Source organism: Saccopteryx bilineata, chromosome 2 (genome assembly GCF_036850765.1).
Source record: "Saccopteryx bilineata isolate mSacBil1 chromosome 2, mSacBil1_pri_phased_curated, whole genome shotgun sequence".
Lineage (NCBI taxonomy): Eukaryota > Metazoa > Chordata > Mammalia > Chiroptera > Emballonuridae > Saccopteryx > Saccopteryx bilineata.
Genome location: NC_089491.1, coordinates 380,021,618 through 380,034,205, shown reverse-complemented (window position 1 = coordinate 380,034,205; position 12,588 = coordinate 380,021,618). Strand labels below are relative to the sequence as shown.

The 12,588-nt window shown below is 43.7% G+C and overlaps 1 protein-coding gene across 2 annotated transcripts in view; it reads left to right on the top strand.

The window, feature by feature from the left end:
• Positions 1 to 12,588, top strand: part of CA10 (carbonic anhydrase 10) — a 488,258-nt gene that overhangs the window by 379,626 nt on the left and 96,044 nt on the right. For both annotated transcript variants that reach the window (XM_066263991.1, XM_066263990.1), the window contains exon 5: positions 4,539 to 4,724. In XM_066263991.1, coding sequence (XP_066120088.1) covers positions 4,539 to 4,724 — 186 coding nt within the window. The remainder of the gene's footprint in view (positions 1 to 4,538; positions 4,725 to 12,588) is intronic.

Genomic DNA, 12,588 nt, shown 5'->3' with positions numbered 1-12,588 from the left:
CCGTGAAGGCAGGGATCGTGCCTGGTTTTACTCCACGTAATTAGCATATAGTCACATACATTGAATATTTTATTAATTACTGACAAAAGAATTAATTAATTAATTAATTAATATAGAATTGTGTCAGCAGAGGGGTCTAAGAGTGGAGTGGAGAACTAGGAGGCTCAATGGATTTATTCTTTCTGACTACCCTGGTTTCATGTTTGCTCCGTGGCCTTCAAAATGATCTTGAATGCATCTCACGCCTGGAGCTTTAAGTCTGAAATGGGAGACAAGTGACTCATGACAAGGCAGAAGTCAATTAAAGTTCTCCGTTGTGATATTTAACAAGCAGCACGATATCCCAGCATGCTCGGGGAGGTACGGAAGAGCACCATGGGTCCTTCCACATCAGCTAGGCACCCGTGCAATGAGTCGAAAGGAAGGGAATAAAAATGATGTGTTTTATTTACTTACTTCTCATCATAACCTCATTGGGGACATTTTTTTTCTCAATTTTTTGTTGTGACAAAATATACATATAAAATTTTCCACCCGAACGGTTTCTACGTGTACATAGTACATGCACTTTGTCACACAACCATCCCTCTCCAGGATTCTTTGCATCCTGCAAAACTGGATATGGAAGCCCACTAAGCAGTAACTCCCCCTTCCTCCTGGCCCTGGGCACCGCCATCCTGCTGTCTATCTCTGTGATTGTGACTCCTCTAGGCACCTCCTGTAAGTGGAGTCATTCACATTTAGAGTAATTACCAATAAGGAGAGATTTACTTCGCTCGTTCTGGTATTTGTTTTCTATATGCCTCATAGCTTTTTTATCCCTCATTTTCATGGGGGAAGTTGTCTTATCTCTACCTTGCAGTTAAGGAAAGTGAGGCTTCAAGAAATTAACTGAACTGCCCAAGGTCACCAAGAGGCAGATTGGGAATCTTTTGACTCAGGAGTTCTTGAGTCTTCCCTCGGCTGAGCGCCAGTGTGTTTTCTAAGTGTTGCGAAAATGCAGACGAGCACTGTCACTGTCTTGATTCAGTGGGTAACAATTTTCTTAGGAACATTAAACAGATGCTGATGAAAGGACCTCCAGAAGCACAGAGAAGCCCAAGATAACCCACCCAGTGGGGCAGAGCAGGTGTCCTACAGGGATTCAGAGCAACTCCTCTTGTCCTGCCTTGCATAGCTGAGGTGCCTATGGATGTCACAGGTTGTCTCATGGCTTGTTATTCCTGCCGTTTGAAAAGAGTTGGAGAGATCCAGCCCTGCTCTGCGGGATCGACTCTCCAGCGCGGATGGGTTTGGCACTGGAGAGGAAGCACTGTAGTAATGAGCACAACATTACAACCCGACTTTGCCTAAAGAAATATCCCTGTTGTCTAAAACTATTATCTCTAAGGATGCTGATTGTTTTCTTTTTGTATGATAGTGAGAAAGTGGAGGGGATGTAAGGTTTCAACAATAAGTCATCTATTTTTATGGTGGACTATTATACAACCATTTCAAAGTAATATTGCAGAACAGTTAATAACCTGGAAGTATTCATTAATAAAAATTATATATTATATGTTTGTTATATCTTTAATATTACATTAATATGTTACATATTATTTGCATGTATATATAAAATCTCACATGTGAAAAATGATTTCTTTATTTATACACATATATAAAATGATCTCATTAAAATATGGATATATGGATATATATAGTTATGAGTGTGAAGAGGACATATACAAAAATTTGAGTGGCAATTATTGGTTGAGTGATTGCGGGTGATTTTTATTTTCGTGAGCTATTCTATATCTTCTTAACCATAAGGCTTGTATATTATCTTAATAATAGGAAAAATACATTTTATTTAAAGATGAATGCAATGTCAAACAGATATGTCGCTAATCATTTTACTGCAAAAGAATTTGTAATTGGGACGTGGCAAAGACAAGTTCTCATGATCTCACTGACTACATATATATCTATTGGAGATGGGAGAACAGGGATCGTTTGGTAACAAGGAATAGATAACTTAAGAAAGAAATGAATTTATTGGTAAAGTGTCTGAGAAAGTACAGCTCAGGGCCCATGAGGGAGCCGGGTAAGGAGGTACACGGGGCTCCTGAGGGTCAAGTACCTAGCTGTTCTCTCCAGTTCCCTCTCTCCCTCTGCGTGGTTCCCTCGTTCGCTGTTGGCACATCTGCCTTTCTTATTTCTTTATTGAATTTCCTGGGATGACACCAGTGCACCAAACCATACAGGTTTCAAGTGCACAACTCAACAAACCACCATCTGCCCGCCGCATCATATACCCCTGCCCCAAGCAACGTCTTTCTGTCCCCATTTTCCCCACTAGGCCTCATGCCCCTTCCCTCTAGCCATCAGCACACTGTTGACTGTGTCTGTGTGTTATGCATGTCTGTTTTTTGGCTACTTCCTTCACCATCTTTCACCCAGCCCCCGCATTCCTCCTCTCACAACACACCTGCTTTTCTTCTCTCTCTCTCTCTCTCTCTCTCTCTCTCTCTCTCTCTCTCTCCCTCTTTCTCTCTCTCTCTCCTGGGTCTAACTCCAGCTGCCTAGCAGATTGTTGGGGCCCCAATGTGACTTTCCAGTTCAGACACTCAGCAAAGACTGTGCAGCATTTCTACTGATAGTTCTAGACTCACAGGAGAGAGAAGAAGATTGGTTTAGTGTGTATCAGTTAGCTTTTGCTACGTAACAAGTGACCCCAAAATTTAGGGACTTTTAACAACCCGTTATTTCACTCCCAAGCCTATCGATCTGTGGGCAGTTCTTCTGGTCTGGGCCCAGCTGAGCAGATTCTGGCTGGGCCAGTCAGCTGGTGGGTGGCGTGGGGAATGGCCAGCCTGGAATGGCTTCTCCTAGGATAGCTCCACTCACTATGGTGTCATCCTGCAGTAAGCTATCTATCTCAGGCTTGTTTGCATGGTGATCTTCAGGTTCCAAGAAAGAGAGAGAAAGCATGTCAGGCTTCTAGAAGTCCATTCTCAGAACTAGCATGTGACATCCACTCCATGCTATTGGCCAAAGCAAGTGACAGCACCAGCCCAGATTCAAGGGGTGAAAAAAATAGACCCCTATTTTAATGGGAGCAGGTACAAAGTCACATTGTGAGGAGTGAAATCACAGGGAGGAGAAGAATTCTGGCCATGTTTGCAATCTGCATATAACCTGCCAGAGACCCAGGCTGACACAGGCTCCGTCTTATAGCTGCACCACATTTACATATTTCTATATCACCTTGCTTGGTTGATGTAGCAAGGGAAGAGGGAGACTGGAGACTTGTGCGTAAAGTTTTCATTGTCTCAGCCTGGAAGTGACACTTGTCATGTCCCTTCATAGACCATGACCAACACCCATCACATGGGCTCCACTTTATGTCAAGATGGCGGAATGATGAGTCAATGGAGTATGGCGAGCATGATTGTCTCTGCCACAGTGAGCATTCTACAAGACTAAACTAACAAAACCAACTGTTTACAAGACTAGTGTCAGAAAGGTGGAGGGGCAGGTAAGGCTAGTGCAAAAAAGGTATCAGAAGTTATAGGAAGCCCTTAAGGAATCCACAGAGCAGAAGGTTGAGCCCAAACGAGTCAGAGTAAGCAGGAAGAAAATGCAAGGAACTCTGCATCCAGTAACCCAGGAGCATTCTACCCAGAGCCCAAGCTCTTCCTTCAGCTTTAGATCGGCTCCTAGACCTAAGTCAACCCAGACAACTAAGGCAGCAGAAATCACAGGGACGGAGCAGTGTTCTAGAATCAAGTGTTGAGAAGTGCTGAGGTAATAGGAAAATGAAGCTGCACATCAAGTTCTAAGAAGAAAGAAGGAAAAGGAACACCAAACAGTAAGGTTAGCCTCTTGCAGGAGCTGAAGCAAGATGGACTCAGGAGGGAGGAGTCAGTCTGGGAAGCTTGTGTGAATTTCTCTAGCTTAGCGCTGAGGCCAGCAGCTGTGAGGAGGGGTCAGAGCTCTCAGTCTCTGCAGCATCTGGTTGCAAAAGTGAGAGAGGGTCCTAACCAAGACACACTGGACTGGACACTTGAGACGGCAGACCTAAGCCTTCAGGCTCCCACTAGGGTTTGCTCCTGTTCATCCGTTTGTTTCCTTGTGTCTCAGTTGAGCTTTGTAGCATCTCACCCCTACTTACTGCTTTCTCCAATTTCTCACACCTGAGATTTGAACCATTGCAGTATCTCTACATCCCAAATATTTATGGTAAGAAGACAAGTTAATTTTTTTTATAAGATGCTGTGTCAAAAATATTAGACCCAGTTGATGAGGTCTCCTTTGAGTTTCTTCCTCAAATTCCTAAATGATGATGTGGTTTGTGCTGTACAGAAGGTATCATAGAATCCAGGTAAGGCAGGAATGCCCTCTGGGGAGGCTGCTGCTCCCTATTCCATCATGGATCCAATCTAACGTCCTCCCATCAAGAGGAAGCCAAAGGCCTGGGTCTAGGCACCATACCTGGTTTGGTGAGAAATGCAAGGTGGAGAGCGTTGATTGACCTGTTGCCCATTGCCTTACAGGTCAGTGGGACCATGTACAACACTGGAAGACACGTGTCCCTGCGCCTGGACAAGGAACACTTGGTCAATATATCAGGAGGGCCCATGACATACAGCCACCGGCTGGAGGAGATCCGGCTACACTTTGGGAGTGAGGATAGCCAAGGGTCAGAGCACCTCCTCAACGGACAAGCCTTCTCTGGGGAGGTAGGTCCAATTGTTGAAGTCCTAAGGTCCAGTGCTATTTAATGAGATGCAGTGTCTCTTTCTAACCATGGTGGGATAACAGATGGAAAGATTTCTCTGCAATCTATGAAGCAAGAAGGTCTGTACCTTCTTTCTCCATCTTTCTTTTGCAAGTTGACATGGAAGTCTATAACGAGCTTCCAGTGTTTACCAGGGAAGGATGGCCCCAAGTGCAAGTGGATATATCCTTGTGAAACATTGGTGCACCTCTCTTGTGGCTCATGACCTGCATTATCTCCAGTGCATCAATTCAACCCCAACCCCTCCCCTTTCAGGTACATCTTCACTTACTTCTATCTGGGCAATCAACCTCTCATATGTCACATAAGATAGCATAGATTCCACAATTCTCCCTTCAGGTAGAATGGGTCTTATTTGCACTAAACTCTAATTTACTGTGAAATAAATGTCAGAAAACTAAATAGTCACCATAAATGGTGAGTGTCACTCTATGCCACCATCAACCCAGACAGAGCTTAAGCCAAAGCAGTGAGCCAACCCACAGTGTCCATTATAGGATAAGAGCTACAGTTTAAACAGATGACATCTGGTTCATGACCCTTGAGAAGCAGGGTGTGTTTTTATTTGACCTCTTTTCCCTCTCATACTTGAGGGTGGTTACCAACTAGGGACCAAGGGTACTAAATCTCCTGTAACTAGGGTTCTGTTTAAGAATCTTCAGTAACTAACGTCAAGACAGCTCTGAAATAACAGAAGTGTGTATCTCAATATCAACTTGGTCTTTTTAAGTTTTTGAATCAAGATCATGTTTAAACCTGGCATTGTTTCTAATATCGTAAGGCTGAGAAAAAGATGCAAAACCTTAATGAGTCCAGTAGCCAGATTTTGATAATTGCTCAAAATGTATCAACTGAGAACCTTCCTAGGCATTCTGCTAGTTACCAGGAATACAGATATTAAAACAAACAAGCAACAACAACAAAATAAAACACAGAGCCCCTATGGTGGAGGAGCTTGACTAGTCCTACGTCCAATCATTCAAGTATATGTAATCATCCTGAAATGAAGACATACAGAGGCCCTGGGCCACTCAAAAGAAGAATTGACAATTTTGACTTGAAAGGGTCAGGAGAAGCTTCACCTTTGAACAGGCTGAGAAGAGAAGCAATGTAGAACAATTTTAAAAGCATCAGGTTTAAAGTCAAAAAGACCCTAAGTCTGTACCTCCTGTTTTGAAACATACTTAACTGTGTGATCTTGAAATGGCTACTTGGTCTTTCTAAGGCTGAGTTAGACAGCTCTCCAGGTTAATTTTGAAAATGAACTAGGAGTCCAGATGTAAGGAGCACGGGTACTGGATAGCTGATAGACAACAAAGATAAAGTAGGAAATGAGGGGCAACAAGGACACCAAAGCGAGTCAGGGCACTGTGTACTGGGGAAGCCGCAGATGGATGGCATCTGTGATCAATTAGTAATGGCTGCGCAGAGGACCGGGTTGAGCGGGAATATGGATCTCCTTCCTGAATCTGTAGCAGAAATTCTACAGTTGATTCGAGATGTTTGCCAAAGGCACTGGAACAGGAAAACCTCAGGAGTTACAGATCCTAAACTAGAATAGGGCAACAACTTATGAATGGAGAGTGACTAGAGACTGCCCGTTCAAATTAGAGAATACTCAAAATTAGATAAACTCATCCTTTGAAAAACCCACGTCATGTTAAGAGTTGTGATGGTCTTATTTGTTGACTTGCTTGCTCATGTATTTGTGTGCTGCTTTTTCATGGTTTTTCTCCCCCACTGTACTCTTCTATTCCAGTGCCTATCACAAGATAGCCTTGGAGTAAAAATTAACTTATGAAAGAATTTATTCAACTAGTGAATGAAAACATATAGATGGTTATTTGGCTAAAATCTTTATATTGTAGAATTCCTTAGAGTTGCTTGTTTCTTCAGTATGTAATAAGGGGGCTCTGTAGTGTATAGATGAACAATTTTAAAGTAAATGAGAGCTTCCAAAATCCTTAAGGGAAGCATATAGCAATTTGATCTGTCAATGTGTTAGTTTTCCTAGACCTACTGCAGAAACCAGGTATCAGACACTCCAAGGAACGAGATTTTAAAGTTCCCAAGAGAGTCTGATCATGAGATTAGTGAAGGACTGCCTCAATAGTACATCATTAGTGTTCTCAGTGAAGAAAGCATTTGCAAATCGGAATTAACTGGGGAATCATTGTCAAAATATTTACATTTGAGTCTTTCTCCCAAAACAACTGAATCCAAGTCTCCAGGGTGGGCCCAGGTATGTGCATTTGTAAAAATTGCCGAGAGATTTTTGTTAGTGACCACTGTGCCAATTTCAGCTCAGTTTCTACCTGATTTATCCCAGTTTATTTTAAGCAGTGAGGACTTAACAAAGGCATACAGCACCGAAATTAATTATAAATGAATTGCCCTCTGAAATGGCAAAGCTGTGTGCTTCCTAGATGGATGGGATTTGGAAAACAGCTTCCGAAGAAGGGTGGCCACACACACACACACACACACACCCATCCATTGCTCCAAGGCAAACTGGAGCATTAGCCCCAGCCTAAGCACAGTTAGACCTTGTCCTGGGTAGACCACATCAGCTGTATCACATTTCTTTCCAATTCAGCGGTGTTGGTATGGCTGGTCTATAGGCTGGTGTAGGTTTAGGTGCAAGAAATCAGAATGTCGGAAGCACCGGAACAATGGCATATGGGAAAGCAGTTGGATAGGTATGTGGCCTTTGCCAAGTTTAAAGGGCTCTAGTGAGCACTAGAAGTTTGGCATCTTTTTTGTTGTATTAGGGAAAAGATCTAGTTAGAATCCATGGGTAGAAGTTTCAGAAAAGTGGAGCTCAGCTAAATATATGTTCTGTTCTAACTATGAAAGCTGTCAATCAACGGAATGAGTTTGCCTCTGAAAATAGCGAATTCCCATCACTGGAAATATTAAGCATGGAATGGAATTTGAGGACTTCATAAGTGACTCACATCACTTTAGCTTTAAGGCAACCTTCTCATGCTGAAATTCCACACAATCCATGGTTTCCTTATAGAAAATGCCCTCCTACTGGATTCCGCTGAAGGTTAATCCCCGTCGAGGTAAATAGATCCCATCCTGTAAGTTAACATTTTATTTCTATTTTGTGCTGTCTTCATAGCCACCTTTTGTTTTTGCCTATCCACTGAGAGGACCCAAGTAGACACTTCAAGCAACAAAGCGTGTGTTTATTTTGTTGACAATGAATAATCGCATCGCCATCTGCCCCATCTCTCACTGTTGATCATGATAAGTCAATTAATGCCAGGCATTTTCCTGGGCACCGTGCAACCGTCGTTATCTGAAGAGCTGTAGATTAATTGCCGTCTTGTCTAGTGAGGTTATTGTAATTGATGGGAATCATTTGCTTTGTTTTATAAAGCGGCATGGATGTACGACGCAGTCAGCAACTGCGTTTTTATAAAAATTATTCATGTCCTACACCACGAATTCCTGGATGCCTCGTTGGGGTTGCAGATAAATGAGGGTATTCAGGGATTCAAATGTCTCGATTTCTTTTTTAAGAAGAGAAAATTAACTGTTTTTAATAAGGAAGACCCTTAGCTTGCTAATCATGTCTAAGGGGTTAGATTAATATCCAGTAGAAAGTAGGGTGTTTGTGAAAAGAAACAAATACATGAACCAGGCAAAAGATAATCTTCGGAAAGAATCGTGCCTCTGTATTAAGTTCTTCTAGTGAGGCTGACACGAAGAATCTTTCTTATTTGGAGGAAATTGGAGGTACTCATTTTAAAAACCTTAAGTTCTTCTTTTCAAAAGGGTGTTGGAGGGACACTGACGATCGCACCAGCCACATCAAGGGGCACCTGTGGCCAGAGCGCCCTGTTTATTTCATCCGCTCTTCACGTGGCCACTGGGCTTCCGCCTCGCACTGAACTCCACAGCCCGCCTCCTGTCGGAGAAGCACAGCTGTGCAGGAAGTACACAGCCCGGCCCCTGTTTACATGCTTTGCAACTTACTTTCGTTCGTTTATTCGTTCAGTTAACAGATATTGGTTGAGTGCCTAGCACGTGAATAAAATAAAAAAAATCCTGCCTGGAAGGTGCTTATAGTCTCGCGAGGGTAGACAAGTAATAGATATAATAAATGAGTAAATTTACATGGTAAGTTAGAATATGATCAATGCAATGGGAAAAGAAATATATATAGATCGGAGAAAGGAGTATCAGAGGATGAGGAGAGGAAGTATATGAATAGGGTGATCAGTGTTAATTCATTGAAGGGATGGCATGTGTGAGGTTGCCATGGGGATGTCTAGGGGAAGGACCTTCCTGGCAGCAGCACCAGCCGGTGCCGTGGCGCCTTGGAGTGAAGAGAGCTGTCAGCCTTCTAGGAAAAGCAGGGGCAGCAAGATAACAGGGTGGCAGGGCTCAGAGAGACCGCACTGGGGCCAGGGGCTGCTGCAGCACGTGTCCTCTCTGCGTGGACTTTGCGTGGGCTTGGCTTTTACCCTGAATGAACTCTAAAGCACAGTGACATCTGTTCTCCCAGGGAATCAGTATACCCTAGCTGAGGGAGGTTGCCCTTCCCTTAGAATTATTTCCTCCTTAACTGGGAAAACAGAGGCCCAACACCATCCAGACAATAAATGCTTGAGGTTGGGCTTAGCTCAGGTCTTCCGATTCACAACTTTGCTTAATATAGACCAAGTTTTACCCACATCCTCCTTAATAATGACTGTTCACCTACTCTGGGCCCTAGCCCAGTGGGGAAATTCACAGACCTATAGGCCTTGGCTCCTGCCTTTAAGGAGTCCACAATCTAGTAAAGGCTTCTGTCTCCTCAGACTAGAACTCCCTGTAGTCACAGAGTGGGTTCTGCTTTTTAATACTTTTCTATGCATATTTGGGCATATTGTTGAACAAAGAGATTGAATGAGTGAAGGGAGAGAGTTTTGAAAGACTGTAGCTTTCAGAGTGCCTAAATTATGCCCAGTGTATCATTAGTTAAATTCTGTTGTCATAATGGCAAACCTAATAAAGTTAATGTCGATGGTAACAGAAGTTCTAGGCATTTTGTTAAATTATTTTCAAATACAGGGTAAGTGAATTCTTCAGGGTACCTGGGAAGAATAATGGAACAATTGATAGCTGCTGTGATAGAAAAAGTCATTTAGATTCCTCATTTCAGCCCTGGAATTACCCCCAAGATCAAACCAGGGAACTTGTCTTTGCCAATGCTAGGAGCCAGAGTTCTTGATTCCGGGAGCCAGTCCCACCCAGAGTGAGCAAGCTGGCCTTCAAGAAGCAAAGCCAACAGGTCAGAAGCCCAGATGGTGGTAGGACAGCTTATGACAATACCTAAGCAGATGATGACTCTGATCTAAGGATAGGAAGTTCTCCCTTTGGACATTTTTATAGTTATTTCTGGGGAAAAGCCCAGTCAAGTCAGCAGCTTCCGGCATTGCCAGTTTCAGATGGACACCATAGGGCAGCCTAAGAGAGAAGGCTGCCTGCTGAGCTCAGCTCATTATCCCATTGACTTCACCCTAACCTGATTCATACTGCTGACCTGGTCCCACCAGGATGACACTATGACAGGCACCATCTTCCTCCGCTTGACCCTGATCTCCCCCCTAGTGTTCATCTAAAATAGGGAAGGAGGAATATCACAGACAGTATTAAAGGAATATTACAGATAGTATTATAAAGAAGCAATAACTGGGACTTGATCAAGGTTCATCCATGAAGCTAATGGTTACCATGGAGACCATCACTGTTACGGCTTTTTACAAGTGTTGAATGGGTCTTCCTTTATTTAGTAACCAGTGACACGGCAGTGAGATACTGCTTCTAATACTTCTATGAACTAGTCTTACTTTGTCAATTCATTTCCAAAGCCACAGGAATAAAATAAGTGGAAAAAGAAGGTGTGAATTGAGAATGGTCTATTCACTAGTGCGCTGACCAATGTCAACAGGTCAGTAAAATTTGTAGCGGTGCCACCAAAGACACAGACCTGCTATTGGAAAGCACAGGTCTGCTGGAAGCTTTCATCTGAAGTGTCAGTGTTCCAGGCCCCATGGAGCTCTGCTCTTCTGACCCACCTACTGGACAAAGGGAGAAGTCAGGTGCCGGAGAGGACAAGGGACCTGCCCAAAGCCATCGAGGTTCAGTGGCAGGATGAGGACCAGAACCCAAGTTAACCTGACTCTTGGTTTGGAATTTTTAATTTTTCAAGTAGAATTTTAAACCCTATCAAATTCCAAGAATCAAAAGGCCCTTCTGGGTCATCTTTTTTAGTTTCCCAGTAAAGCAGGTGTAGCCTGAGATTCAGATTTCTGGCCTTAATGAGCAGAGCACCATCACGAGGCTGATTGTACAGCCTCCCAAAGCAAAGGACATTGACATACTACTTTACAAACATGGGCACCGGTGAGCGTCCGTGGGGAAGTAGATGTAGAAGTCACCAAATCACCCTCAGTGAAAAATACCACCCGTGTAAGAACCACAGTAGTGCTGACTGTAAGCAGTGTGCCAATTAATGGCTGGAAGACCGGGGTAGGAAATAAAATGTCTTACAGATCCATTGTTTGCTCTCAGTATGAAAGGCCATCATACTCTTGTATTAAGAACCTAAGGACATGAGCAGCTGTTCTGTTGTTTGAGCCTCCCTCCCTGCCCAGTCTCCCCCAATAACTGTGTAGAACAGCTCAGTAATGTTAAATATAAGTAATCTAGATAATAATATTGCAAAATTCTGTCATTAGATGTCTAGCCGCTCCATGGATGTGCTGCTCTACAATTCAAAATAAAGCCGTTCAAAACCCCCAGATTCATTTGCTCTGACATATCGATAAACTTTTGCTGAAACAAAGCTAATCATCTCAATGGTGCTGACTTAATTGCTAGCCAGTTGACGGATAATAAACAGACCTAAGGATTAAAATATGAACTAATTACTGTGTTCAATTCCATTTACTTGATTTTATGTTCCATTAAATTTTTTTTTTTTTGCATCATTTCTGGTGGGAGCCTTAGATTTATGGTCGCCCCAAATGAATTACGCCATTTAGTCGCCTGTGGCACGCCCGTGTTCAGAATTGGTTGGACAGGGCAGAATTCTGGGCAGTAAATATTTCGCTGAAGCAGCCTAGGATCCAGTAAGTGAAGGAATTATCCGTTCCCAAATACCAGGCAGAGTCAGCCTCTGTGAATCTGTACCCATCGCAGCAGTGAAAGGGCAGCCCTGGGGTCGTTCTCATGATTATTCATGGCGTCAGCTTGGGAGAGGCAGTCTCCAGGAACAGGAGTAGCATCCGCCGGAAGAGAAACACACCGTGGGGACAGGCCATCGGCCTAGGAGTGAACCACTTGGGCCACTGGACAGAGGACAACATTTTGACTTAGAAGATCTGACTTCAAGACCCCGTTCTGGCCCTGGCCAGTTAGTTGGCTCAGTGGTAGAGCTTTGGCCTGGCATGTGGATGTTCTGGGTTTGATTCCTGGTCAGGGCACACAGGAGAAGTGACCATCTGTTTCTCCAACCCTCACCCTCCCCCTTCTCTCTCTCTGTCTCTCTCTCTCTTCCCCTCCCACAGTCATGGCTTGATTGGTTCGAGCGCATAGGCCCCGGGTACTGAGGATGGCTCTGTGGAACCTCTGCCTCTGGCACTAAAAATAGCTTGGTTGTGAACATGGACCCAGATGGGGGTTGCTGGGTGGATCCCAGTCGAGGTGCATGCGACAGTCTGTCTCTGTATCTCCCCTCCTCTCACTCGGAATAGAAGAATGAGAAGAAAAGACCCCATTCTATCACTTGCTGGCTGTGTGATCTT